The sequence below is a fragment of the Astatotilapia calliptera genome, chromosome 22 (assembly GCF_964374335.1).
Source record: "Astatotilapia calliptera chromosome 22, fAstCal68.1, whole genome shotgun sequence".
Taxonomy (NCBI): Eukaryota; Metazoa; Chordata; class Actinopteri; order Cichliformes; family Cichlidae; genus Astatotilapia; species Astatotilapia calliptera.
In genome coordinates this window covers 21,947,400-21,960,994 of record NC_137442.1, presented here as the reverse complement: position 1 = coordinate 21,960,994, position 13,595 = coordinate 21,947,400, and the positions used below count along the sequence as shown (strand labels likewise).

The following is a 13,595-nucleotide window of genomic DNA, read 5'->3' as shown; positions in this document are numbered from 1 at the left end:
TCAACTTGACTTGTATTTTGTCAGTGACTTTGCTTTTTCAATGTGTGTGTGTATGTATATATGTATATATATATATATATATGTATGTATATATGTATATATCTCACACTTACAGCGCAATCACAGTGAGCTACCTACAGGTATGAAACAAAACAACGGAAACAATGACTTTCAGTGAATTTAAAGGCTGAAATACGAAATATTAACCAAACAGTCGCACTCTCTACCACACTACTGCAGATTAAACTCCTCCTGTGTGAATGAAGCAAAATCAATAAATCATTAAATAAATACCCAACAATTCAGAGTCTTTGCCAGCTGTGTGCTTAGATAGGTTATACAAATATAAAAACAATAATAAACCTGAATCGATACTTAAATTATGTTTGTGCTGCTGTGCTCTCCAAACATTTTTCAGTCTCCCTTGCTGTATTTTGAGTTATATAACATATTTTGCAATTCTTGCATTCCATCTAAAGGAAATCATTGTTACTGAATCTTTGCAGATAGCTTATAGGTCACCTTTTATCTGTCACAGTCATATTTATTGTTGCCAGCATATTGCACCATGTGTACTTTATTCTCGAATCTTTTCTCTCTGCTTGTGTCTGTCCGTGTGCGCAAACTGTCATTTTGCTGATTGGCTTTGGGAACCCTCTCCAACTGGAGTCTCCTTTGGCGAGGGTCGCCATATTTGCTGTTGTTATCGCTGTGTTTATGGGAGCTAGCCGCAGCGCATTGGCGTTCATATATGACAGTCAAAAGGGCCATAAACTCAGGGAGAGAGGCTGAAGTTTATGGTTGCCTCTCGCTGCCATAGTCCGGCCTTGCCTTGCGCATCCTTTACTGCGCGCTGGAATTCCGTCCCTAATTACGGGACATCCTCCCCGTTGCCGCAGCAACGCGGCCATAAAAGCTGTCTGAGAGTCTGGAGCATTTGTACAATTGGAGTGCAGTGCAATAAACCGTCTGAGACCCAAGGTTATTAACTGTGTTACCAAGGAGGCGACAGCAACGACAGGCAGAGGACGGATAGGAAAAGCTTCTGCTCGCTCGCTGCACCGGCTTCATTTGAGAGGCTTTTCCCTGTAGCGTGGTTTATCCACTTCAAATCATTCCTGAGGAAAAGGCTGCACTTGGGATTGGACTCTCCTACCACCGGGCGGCGCTATTGGGACCAATGTCACGGCCCTGGATCTTTTGATCTCCAAACTCACCTTAAAAGCAAACAGGTAAAAGTCTGGACCTTGAATAGTTTTGCTCTGCACTAAAAAAAACCCCAATTGTTCATTGCTTGAATTCTTGCCTTGCATGCAAGCCCTGTTAGTCCGAGATAAGAGCCTCTTTTTTTTTTAGTTTAGTTTCCACATTTTTCCTCTGGTGCCCAAAGGCTTACGCGCTAGAGAAAGTCTTCCTGGGGGCCCTAATAAGGCAGCACATCTGTGCCAAGGCTTCATGCTGCATGTGCTATTCATTTTGCTGGGCTAGAGCTTTTTAATGGTTGGAGTGTAGCATAGCCGCCTTGTACCTGGAGAGATCTGCAACCCCTCCCAAGTCTAACCACAAATGTTTTGTATTTCGGGAAACTCTGCCTTAATTATTAGACAAAGGTGGACACAGCTCGTACGTTAATGACACAAACTAGGCAGTGGGTGCTGGAAGGAAAACAAACGGTTTTATTTTTCACATACTAATGCAGCTCATCTTAAATCACAGTAGTCGCCTCTGTGATCATTCTTCTCCGTGCTCTTCCTCTTAAAGGAATCCATTAAAATCATTTGACGTCGTTCCAAAACACACAATTCCCTGTCTACGTGCCAAAGCTGTGATTAAAAAGGTCGATTTGATTGCGATAGGGCAGCAATCGCGTCTCCTTTTCCTTCCTGTAACAGACACTATAGGGCTGAGGTTTGAGGCTATTCTGTATCAGTCCAAGTGGCGAGTGGCTATTCTAAACCCTAATGCGTGTGGACCCAGTCTCTTTTCTCTCTCTCTCTCTCTCTCTCTCTCTCTCTCTCTCCTTTGTCTCTCGTGAAAAATAAATGCTTCCGCTTGGACGTAATAAAACGCCGCGTTATTGTTCATAACTGCACTCGGGACGAACATGATACGATTCAAACGGCCTCTTCGGCCACGATTATATGGGCCTGATCAAAGCCAGTGGTCAGACTAAACTGTGTTCAGGATATAATAGCCGGGCAGCTGTGAAAATGAAGATTTAATAGCTACAATTAATAACTGCAACACAACGGTATCGATAGGCCCCCATGCCACTACAACATCATGAAGTGTGCGGGCCAAAACACTTTAATACCAGGCACACATAATTAATTGAGGTATTTGGTTTCCCTGTTGGCTCATGTGTCCCACGTGCAACAGGCCACTGTGGGGACAAGCGCACATGATTTTAAACCTATTGTTGTTCGTTTATCTGTGTCACTGGGCTAACAGTGTTGTGGTTCATTTTATGTTTTGGGGGAAATTTTACAAACGGACACAAACGCTCCGGCCGCTCACGGCCTTTATTCTGAAATCTCAAAACGCCTTTAAAAAAAACACAATTCCATAATAGATCATTTTCTTCTCAAATTGGCCATTGCATTATATTCTCATGCGCATAAATAACCCGCATCCAGCCTCAGTCATTTAAGTAATTTGAAGTATGCTCGCACTGAGCAGCAGCGATTGACAAACGTCCGCCGTGACTCGGTAAAACTCCAAGTCAGTGTACATATAAATGACAGAAAACCTAAATGGGCTCAATTTATGAATAACTCCCGAATTTCCTCTTTTTTTTCTTTCTTTCTTTCTTTCTCTCTGTTTTTTTATTTTTTTGCAAAACAAACTGGGGGGGTGTAAGGGCCACCTGGGCCTGGTAATGGCAAAGCTGGCCAAGATTAACTTCAACCTGGAGACAGAGCAATGGAGTGCACATGGCCAAGGACACGACAAGATGGAAGGAGAGTTTTATTGTGGACCTTATTGCCCCAAATTGGACAAACTGGATGGCTTGTGAATGTGGAAGCTTTATGTCGGCTTTACTGTGGCGCAAAGGGACTTTTCCCTCACAACAACGTGATCAATATTTTGGCAGATTAACGAATGTAAATTTGCGTATTGAAGTCCGCTTTGAGGTTTTTTTTTTTGAATGTTTGTAAGAAAGGAATCCAAACAGCGTAGTGCTGCATGGTGATATCATTTGTAGCGTTTGAGCAAAAGCACACGCAGGCTTGACCTTTTTACATGTTGCCCGTAATGATTGCTTGGATACAATTAAATACATTCTATATTTTGCGTTTTTGGAAAAAAAAAAACAGACAAAGAGCATAGTTATTGCGTTGTCTAATTTGAAATTGATAGATTGAAAAAACGTGTTCATGTTCTTAGTGTAAAATTTAAAATTATATGGACACAGGATTTATATAAAATTAAGAAAGTGCCTTCAGAGGCTTTGTTGGATGGAAAGTAGAATGACAGGGAATTTTAGAAATTTGGTTTTTAAATGATTTAATTATTTTAATTAATTTTCTATGTATTTGTGCATTCTTCAGTTGCGTTCAGACCCATCGACAATGTGTTTTCTTTGTCACGCAGCACTGCTTTGTTAATCTTCGCGAATTTTCCAAGAATTTAATATTTGCCCAAACTCTCAAGTGAAAAGTGATTTTGCTACAAACATGTACAAAGTGACTTAGAACAGTACAACTAAACGATCCGGACTAAAATGAAAATATGAACTTTTCAGAGGCATTATCTTCCGCATGTTTGATAGCAATCACTATATCTGTAGGCAACAATATTCCAAACACTTCTGTTTTTATTGCAGAGGAGCTCAGACTTGCTTTGGGCTGCAGGATGGACAACATAAAACAAGACATTTTGCCAAAGGCGCATTCTCCCTACAGTCAAAAAGACTTTATTACCGTTAAGCTTTGTCTTGTGTCTTTGTTGATGGGTTTCAGAAGGCTCACACGTTTTAAATTGATCTGACACCTTAAAGCCACACCGGCTTAAAGCGAAATTGTATAATAAATTGTATTATTTGCTTATATTTTCCCACTTACATCACTTTTATCGTTCAGGGGCTTGGCAGGTTATACATATAGTACGTCCTACTGTCCTGTATAGCTAAGCGTTGTGCTAACATTTGATTTGCATTGCATTTGTTGGAAAGTGGAAGTCAGTGCTTCAGGCCTTTGTGTACTTGTGCAATGGAAATAATGCTTCCAAAGCTTTTCTAAAGAACACATGCACGAATTACACAATTCAAAGACAGATGTTTTAAAACTTCTGAATCGTGTTGCACCTCGTCACTTCAAGGTAGCGCATAAGGAGAGGTGAGGCACTGATTGCTGTGCTGTCTTCTTTCTCTGCCTCAGCTCCAAGATGGATATCGTTACGTAGCCCCAGAGTGGGAGGGACTGCCCATCTTCCAGCTTTTCCATTGGTTTCACAGTCTGCTCGGCGGAGAGGGGGTGCCTCTAATCATATCCAGCATGTTTTGCACAAGAAATGTCAGCCAGAAAGGGCTACCTTCTCTCTTCGCCAAAATACACCACAATAATGTCATGTTCGGACAGCCCGTCAGGAAATGCGTTTCTAGTGGATTCTCTGATCAGTGGCCGCAATGAGAGCGGCGGAGGTCACTACACCGGGAGCGCACTGTGCGTGCCTCACAGCACTGCCACAGAAGTGCCTTACGGACTACACAACTATGGATACTTCCCAGGTATGGGTAAGCGGAGCGAGGTGGGTCCACAAAACGTGGTTTCCGCCTCGGGCGCTTACATGTCCACCATGGAAATGTGGATGGACGCACAGAGGTCATGTCGGATGGACCAAGATCACCCGGTAGGTCCTCAGGTCGCGCCCTGCTCGTTCCCGCAAAATATAAAGGAAGAGAGCACCTACTGCCTGTACGAGCAGGCGAAGTGTCCTAAAGCCTCCACCGCAGAAGATCTCACATATTCAAGGTTAACTGGAGCCGGCCAAGGGTCGAGTTCTTGTACAGTTACCGATGGCGGCGGCGGGGGCTCAGTGCCTGTGCCGGGCTACTTCCGCTTGTCTCAGACGCACGCACATTCTCATAAACTTTACAACTCCAGCGGCCCCCAGTCGAACCCTTCCCATTCCCATTTTGGCCTACACCCCACTGCTCCAGCTCGCTTCCACACACCTCCAACCTCGACTTCTGCTCCAGCCACGGCACAGGAGGGGAGGAACACCGAGGGGCCCGTGTCCTCGGGAAACGCAGACCTGCAGCCTCACGCTGCGACTGGGACCGAGGAGGCACGCGACTCCTCGGATGGAGACGCCTCGTCAGCTGAAGAAACAGAGGAGAACGACAAAGAGAGAGCAGTACAGTCTAATAAAGGTAATGTCACGGTTCGTCTGCGCACTTTTGTTTTGTTAGCGTTCAGTTAGAGTGGGGCTTTTTAATGACACCTGTCAAGTTTTATTTTACTGGTCAGGGTGAGGTGACAGTGAAGACACAGGTCTGTAAACACTGCTTTTGCATATCTCGTTGTTTCTTATGCTATAAAGACAAGATTCTGCGGGAGGAACGCCCTTAAATAAGCGTGCATTTTTTCATGAATAGACAGAAATTGTACTGCGTAAAATTAAAAGAGAGAAGCAGTGATTATGAAGGCAAATTTAATTTTGCCTGATTATACAAACCTACAGAGTGACATGAAACTCTTTATTGTCGTTAAACAAGCACAACAAATTTAATAATACAAACCTACAGAGTAATATGAAATGAAGTACTTATTATACGATGCACGTTAAATACCTGCAGCTTTATCCAGTGTTGTTTTTTTGTTGTTGGCTGCTGCATAAAAAAGGGCCTAAATTTATTATTTAGGCTTTTATGTTTTTCCAGTGCTATAACGTTTCTGTAATTTGCATCCATCTATGATAGCAGCATAATGTTTGTGTCCCTGTTTACGATTGGCGGAAAATTTTGCATATGTTGCTATAACGTCAACTGCAAGTCTGATGAATCTAACAAAGAAACTATACTTTCCGCATCAAACACACACACACACACACACACACACACACACACACACACACACACACACACACACACACACACACACACACACACACACACACACACAGAGAGTAATCCTTTCATTTCGTACTTATAATCAGAAACATTTATGACTTGGTTTATAACACTCTTATACTCTGTTAATATGCAGCTAATGTTAAGTCTGTTTTACTCTCCACGTGTTTTATTATAAGGTCACTCATTATCTATTTAGATAATGTCAAGTTTTCAAATGCAGTTCATCAGTAAACTCTTACATCCACATTTTAACACGTCATAAAACATTTATTAAATGCACTGCTTACCAAATATAGGGAATTTAAGGTAAAGTGTTGCCTGTTGTTTTAATATGAGCGCAATGCAAACATATAGATTAAAAAAAAAACTATGCTCTTTGTCTGCCTTTCTCTCTTACACACAGTGGAGTTTCTCATGTTTACAGTGCGTAAACCCGTTTATTTACCATTTTCTTTAGGAGACACAAAAAGTGAAAGCACGGCCAACTGGCTGACAGCAAAAAGCGGCCGTAAGAAACGTTGTCCATACACCAAGCACCAGACACTAGAGCTGGAGAAGGAATTCCTCTTCAACATGTACCTGACCCGAGAGCGCCGCCTAGAGATCAGTAAAAGCGTCCACCTGACGGACAGACAGGTCAAAATCTGGTTCCAGAACCGCAGGATGAAGCTGAAGAAAATGACGAGGGAAAACAGGATCCGGGAACTCACCTCCAACTATGGATTTTCGTGATGAACGAGAGAATCACGATGACACAGGAGAAGTAAAATAAAATGTAAAAACAAGATATATAGGTGAAATAAATTACATTCGCCACCCCACACCTCCTTGTCCACACAAAGACTCGTTTTACCGTGGGGTGCAGCGTCCTTTAATTTCCAAACACGCTTAATGTCAATGAAACGTCCTCTGTGAGCTACTGAGAAAAAGGAAAAAAGGATCATCTGAATGTTTTTGACTCTGTTTTTACCCCTGATTGTGTTTTTCTTTTTATATTTTCTTTTTATATTGTTGATCCGACACCTCCGTCGTATGTTTGGGTAGTGTCCTCAGTGCAGTTAAATCAGTGCAGTGAACACCCCCCCCCCCCCCTCCCACACACACACACACACGCACGCATACATGCACACACACATGGACCTGCGCCTTGGAAAGTGACGGGGCAAATCATCTTTTTCATCTAAATTTTTAGAAATAATTTTGAAAAAATATTTAATTTTCAAACTGCATGATAAGAAGTTTTTATTTTATATATTTTTATTTTTTCGAAGCAAATTTAAACCAATCTGGAATATAATGCCCTTATATAACCAGGGAGAAATGACAAAAAAAATCCTTCACCCTGTGACCATTAAATGTAGTACTATAAGTCTAAACTATGTATGAGCTGAATGTATAAATTGGAACTCCGTTCGCGTTGAGGGCGTTTACACGAAAACAGTTTGCAAAGTGAAGGAGGAATGTTCCTTTTTGTATATTTCTGTGTACATATGACAATGTGTTTTTTGTGTAATGCTTAATAAATTATCAGCTCGCACTGAACCGAAGCCGTTTGAATTTTTTCTGTGTTCGTGTATGTTTTTCTATAGAAGGAGACAGGGACAGAGAGAGGCTGGAGGGGGAAATAAGCCTTTAAAATGTAAAGTTCAAAAATAACAGAGGCTCCTACACTTGATATTCCTTCTTTATTAATTTTTTTTTTAGTGTGTGTGTGTGTTTGTAGCAGCTGAGCAACAAACTGTTTCTAAGCACTACTGCACTGGCCATCGGAAATAATTAAGATATTAGGCTATAAGCCGTCTAGCTGCATACCCAGCCGGCTATTGTAGAGTTTTATGACTGGCTGGTATATGAGCTTTCTCCCTCTCCTCTAAGAGCTGCTTCAGTCGTGAGAGAGTCTTTCGGACGGAGAGGAGGCCCGGCTCACAGCTAGAAAACTGAACTATGCAAACACACTGTGGATAAAACACGATTTCTGCTCAAGTCTGGGAATAACTGGGATTAACGCGAGGATCGCGGTAAGTTCATTCATTGCTGTAAATTTGTCCATTTTGCGCCTTGTTGCAGCGGGTTCACTGGAGTGCATACAGCCCATCAAACACTGTTGTGGCTTTCTCAGTACATTTTTTTGAACACATGATGACCGAAACGACGACCACGGTGCATTATGAACTGGCTGGCTGTGCTTTCTCTCGAGGCCCGGATCGACTGTCGAGTGGTTTAGGTAGTTTCATGTTGTTGGGGTCCATTTCTAACTCTGCAACATGAAACTGTCTTAATTGCCCCAGTTACATACATCGAAACCGAAAGTGAAGCAAATCTGGGTGATAAAGAGGGTGAGATTTTCTTTTTTTAAAAGTGGGGAGCGGTGTGTTGGTGACACGTTACAAACCTTCCTATGTGGAAATCAGGGAGGGGTGGCTGACAGTTGTGTACAAGCTCAACCTGTCTTCCGTAGTGCTTTCTTTGGAGTCCCCCACTTGCTTTGCTTTCCTTCTTCTTTCTTTCTCTTGCTAGAATACGTCTGAATGGGCACGTGTGCTGAATATCAACGTGATCAAAGCTGAGTTGCATTATACATTGTGGACTTGGGATTAAGGGTAAAGCCGTGAGTGTTTTTCGTGAGTAGTAGTGACGCAGACACGCCAGACAAGGCCTCGGTTACGACCACTGCAGTGGAGGGGAAGGGGAAGGTGAATGGGGCAACAGCGACCTCCGTGGGCAATGAGACCGGATGCTTCCACTGCGCAATAGTGGCTCAGACAAAAGGAGGGGAAGGGCTTTATGGTGATATTTAGATCCGCCAGACAGGCTGTTATCTGCAGAGGCAAAAGAAGTGAATAGCCCCTGCGGTAAACTGAGTGAAAAAACACCCTGATTTAGGTTTACAGCCTTAGAGCCATTGGCATAGTGCCGTCTTTTCCTGCTCTGAAGGTGTTTGTCTATTCGAACTTTTAGTGCACAAATAGGCGCACAGCCGCTCCTTTCCCCCTTCGGCTTGTTTGATGTCTAGCCAAATATTGTGCAAGTACCAGCGAAGTGATAGCCCGCATCTAGAAAGCAAATTATGGACACCTTGTGCATTCTTTTGTGTTCCTCTTTTAGATGCATCAGCAGAGAGCAGATAATTTCTACGTGTTGAATTGCCTGTGGCCTTGTGGGGGAGTTGGCCAAGCTCTCACTTTATTTGCGGGTAATAAAAAAAAAAACGGGCATGCAGTATGTGAAAACTCAAGGTTGCTACTTTGAAACCTGCAGTAGTTAAATTCGCAGATTTAGGATTTACTGGACACGACAAGCTTAGGCTTACAGCACCATGTTTTTAAAAACACAAATAAATTCTGTGTTAAGCTCTATATGGGAAAAAAACCTGAAAATACAGCATATTAAATGTATCCTGGTGCAGGACATTCCCCGCGCCATTTCTTTTTAAAAGGGGGAAACCACAAACACCACATTGCATTTATTCTTAGCTGCATATAAGAGTAACGTTACACCGACGCCCTGGCACCTAGCTGGTATTACAGATAATTTGTTGATGTTAGTGATGATACAGGCGTATACTAAGTGATAACGGCGGTGTAAATAATAAACGGGTTAGAATGAGGCTCTGGTATTTTTTAAAATAATAATTACATATATTATTTATTAGTTAACCACTTCTATAATTTCTAAAGTTTTGGCCAGCGTGTTTGAATCCAGCGGATTATTTCAAATTAGCAAAAAAATATGCATTTAATTTATTTTTATTTTCGCTGTTCTTCTTAAAAACCAAAACACACACACACACACACACACACACACACACACACACACACACACACACACACACACACACACACACACACACACACACACACACTGCTTCACGGCACGATATGTTTATATTTGTCAAGAAACAAATATATATATTATTTATATATTATTAAATTAATATATTATTAAATTCTATTACAGCGTAACTGATAAATCCACTAAAATAAATAAGAAACCCTGTTATTATTCTTTTAAAAAAATGTAATTTACAAAAAAAAAATTGAAAAACAAAACATTCTTTCAATTCTCCAGAAATAACGACACGTTTATTGATGTAGTTTTACATAGTTAATTTAACACTATAGCTTTGTTGAGAAAAAATACTCAAACTCCTGCAGAAGCGTTCATTTCATGGAAACTTCGTGTATTGTAATGAGGTTAATTAGGCGCCAGAGACTTAGTTCCAGCGTGTACAGTGACCTGACGTAGGCAGGAAGCTTGATTGTGGTAGAAAAATAACCCTATACGAGAATTCTCCATGTAGCCTGCGCTTAAGGTTTAACTCACATAGGAATACAACGTTTAACTGAAAACTACTCAGCCTCATAATAGACTTAAGTATGTTTCATTATTGGCTAGCTTTTTGCGCCTATGATATGTATTTAATGCTTTAAGCTGTAGCAAAGAAAAACCTGCAGAGGAAAGCGTATGGCCTGTGAGGGGAGAAAAACTGTTATAAAGTGTTATAAAAAACGATTCATAATTCACTAGATAGTCTTATTCAGATCATTGAGCTGCAAAGTTTCTGTGATGTGGTGCTGTTTAAAATGCGTTTTGGTGAGCAGCGATCGTAGGGTGCTTACGTGTCCTATAAAATGTCTCGTAAAAGAAGGCTTCCAAATACATTTTGTATCGTTTTGGATAACCGAGAGGGGATTGGAACGGCAGCAAGTGCCAATAAGAAGGAGCCCGGTGTCATTTATTTTATTCATTCATATTTTTCATCTCGCATAGTGGTTCCTGCTCAAATCTTGATAATTCTTAAAAAGTCGAAGTTGTTATAGGAGAGAGGGTGAGTATTTAATGACCGTAGGGATTGATTTATCCTTTATTGTTCAGCCTTATGATCACGTGTGTCTGCTACCCAATGGCATGGCAGCCTGTCTCCCCATTACTTTCCCACTGTAGTTCTCCGTGGAGCGAAGTTGCTACTTGATTTCTCCACATTGTTATTTTGTGAGGCTGGGTTTACTGCGTGTGTATGTGTGTGTGTGTGGTGTGTGTGCGCGTCTCGCTTTTGCATGCATCCGCTGTATGACTGTGTACATGTGAAAGTGTAATTTTTCTGCCATGTCGACATCTGGAACGCTCACTAGTTACTACGTCGATTCCCTCATTCTCCCCGAGAGCGAGGAGCTCTCTGTGCCGAGGTACACCTCCGGTCCTGGGCTCCAGCACGCCAGGCAGCATGCCTCCATCAGCGACCACAGCGAGGTCGGGACTTGCACCTTCCCATCCAAGCCCCAGGTATTCGGGCCGTCTTGGAGCCACGTCCCGGCTCAGTTTCCAGCCACCGTCTCCTCTGTGTATCATTCCCACTACGGGCATCCCCAAGGCCCAGTAGGTGGAGATACAGATGGCCGGTATCAATCCTGGCTTCTGGAGCCCATGTCCGGTTCCCTGCCGTTGACCGGATTACCGACGACCCATCACTACGGGATCAAACCGGAGGGACTGGGGGCGCGGGCTGAAGGAGGGCTGCCCGGATCCCACACGGCTCTGCTGCTCTCTGAATACGCCAATGGCACCGTGGCGTCAGCATCACCGGTGGAAAAGGACGAACTCTCCGTCCAGGCAGGGGATTTGAGCGGAGAGGGGGAAGAGAAACCGGGCCTGGATCCAAGTAAGTCAAAGCAGAGTCTTTTATGTCATTTGCACAACATGAAGCTGTGAGGATTGGGGTGCCTTATGGGGGTGCGCGTCCTAACAGATGCCATTCTGAACGTGCCATTTCCTTATGGGGGGCTGTTAATAGCCCAGCTCACATTGCTGTATTAGATAACCTCTTGCAGCCTTTAAAGTGAGCGTGAGCAGCGAGGGAGGCAGAAGGGACAAAACATGGACGGGGAGCTGTAGAGCTGTGGATATAGCAGAATTTAGAGGCGCACATTCGCTTTTACGCTTTTACCTTATTTGTAATATATATATATATATATATATATATATATATATATATATATATATATATATATATATATATATATATATATATATATATATATGGTTAGTCAGAAGTTCAGGACCTCACACCAGTGTCGCACCCCACTCTTTTCAGATAACCCAGTGTCCAACTGGCTCCACGCGAGTGCCACAAGAAAAAAGCGCTGTCCGTACACCAAGCACCAGATCCTGGAGCTGGAGAAAGAGTTCCTCTTTAACACCTACCTGACCAGAGACCGTAGGTACGAGGTGGCGAGGCTGCTAAACCTCACCGAAAGACAGGTTAAAATTTGGTTTCAGAACCGCAGGATGAAGATGAAGAAGTTCAATAAAGACGGCGCACCGAAAGACGAGTGACTGAACCTTAGACAAAAGCAGCATTAGACTGATAGCGAGCTTGATGTGTAAGAGCTCTTAACTCTGCTGGACCCTGTTTTTAAACAACATTGTCATATTGTTCTTAATAACAGCTATAGGGTTATTTGTCTTGTAAAAAACAAACAAACAAACAAACAAACAAAAAACAGCATGTTGGGCTTTAGTTTTTTGCAACTACCATTATATTGCACAGTTTTAACAGTGCACCCTCGTTTTTTTTTTTAACTTGTTCTTTTCTCGTGCTGCTTTGAATTAATACCTCGTTAAAGTGTATTAGTTGGCCTTGCCCCTGTGCTTGTTTGTGTACGACTGTTTCTAGCTCTCTGTGTTCCGGATTGTAGCTATATTTGTTGTCTGTCTCAGAGCCAACTGAGCGTATAGTTTGTAAAAAAAAAAGTATTTTATTGTTGTTTCTCTCTTACTATTAGGATAAGCCTTTGACTGAATTTGAATCTAACGTTAGAAAGTGTAGGGAAAAACAGAGTAAAATAGGCGCATAAATACAAGGAACCTCCTGAGAACTCTCACGAAATTTCAGTATATATATGATAGGCTAGAAGTTGTATTACATAACATGATTGACTACCTATGTCTTTCAACTACCTACATACCTACATTGACCTTTGTTTTGCAGTGGTGGATTGTAGTAGATTTGTTTGCATTACTGGATTCGTGTGACTGAATTTCAGGGAGTCATTTTCAAAGAGCGTAATATTTGTTAGTGAGTGCAAATGGAAGAAAACACTGTAGGCTAGCTACTCATTTTTAATACCTCGCGGTCGTGCTGACCGTCTGACTTTTGGTTCACAAATGTAATTTGTACTTTATTTATTGAATAAAACAAATTATATCTGCGACTACAAGTATCTTACATTCATATCTCACTGCACCCCCACGCCAGTCTGCATTTCATGCTTTCATAATATTTGAAATTCTGAATTCTTGGTACGCAAAAACAAACAAACAAAAAAGCCTGAGCTGGCGCTGGTTTGCGCTGCCAAAAGTTATGACACGTGAAAATACAGAAACAAAAAATAGAGTAATGATAATCAGTTATATTTGGATGATTGCATACTTAGTGAAAATGAGCTTTTTGTTTGCTTAAATGTTTTTAATTTGTAAAAAGCAAAAAAACAAAAAACAATCCCCCCCCCCACCCAAAAAA

General features: G+C 41.9%; 2 protein-coding genes across 2 annotated transcripts; both read left to right on the top strand.

Annotated features, from left to right (window-relative positions):
• The first annotated feature begins 4,380 nt into the window (after nt 1–4,380).
• LOC113015064 (homeobox protein Hox-A10) lies at nt 4,381–7,618 on the top strand. The gene is made up of 2 exons (XM_026156979.2): nt 4,381–5,374; nt 6,534–7,618. Exons 1-2 carry the CDS (start codon nt 4,513–4,515, stop codon nt 6,806–6,808), a joined length of 1,137 nt encoding a protein of 378 aa, XP_026012764.1. The 5' UTR covers nt 4,381–4,512; the 3' UTR covers nt 6,809–7,618.
• A 3,021-nt stretch (nt 7,619–10,639) lies between these two features.
• hoxa9a (homeobox A9a) lies at nt 10,640–13,287 on the top strand. The gene is made up of 2 exons (XM_026157029.2): nt 10,640–11,735; nt 12,168–13,287. Exons 1-2 carry the CDS (start codon nt 11,183–11,185, stop codon nt 12,407–12,409), a joined length of 795 nt encoding a protein of 264 aa, XP_026012814.1. The 5' UTR covers nt 10,640–11,182; the 3' UTR covers nt 12,410–13,287.
• The last annotated feature ends 308 nt before the right edge of the window (nt 13,288–13,595 follow it).

What these genes read in the sequence shown, in the direction of transcription:
- LOC113015064 (XM_026156979.2), top strand. Translation starts at nt 4,513, where the DNA reads ATGTCAGCCAGAAAGGGCTACCTTCTCTCTTCGCCAAAATACACCACA. An exon ending in AGCAGTACAGTCTAATAAAG is followed by an intron (nt 5,375 to 6,533) that starts GTAATGTCACGG and finishes CATTTTCTTTAG; the next exon opens with GAGACACAAAAAGTGAAAGC.
- hoxa9a (XM_026157029.2), top strand. Translation starts at nt 11,183, where the DNA reads ATGTCGACATCTGGAACGCTCACTAGTTACTACGTCGATTCCCTCATT. An exon ending in GAAACCGGGCCTGGATCCAA is followed by an intron (nt 11,736 to 12,167) that starts GTAAGTCAAAGC and finishes CACTCTTTTCAG; the next exon opens with ATAACCCAGTGTCCAACTGG.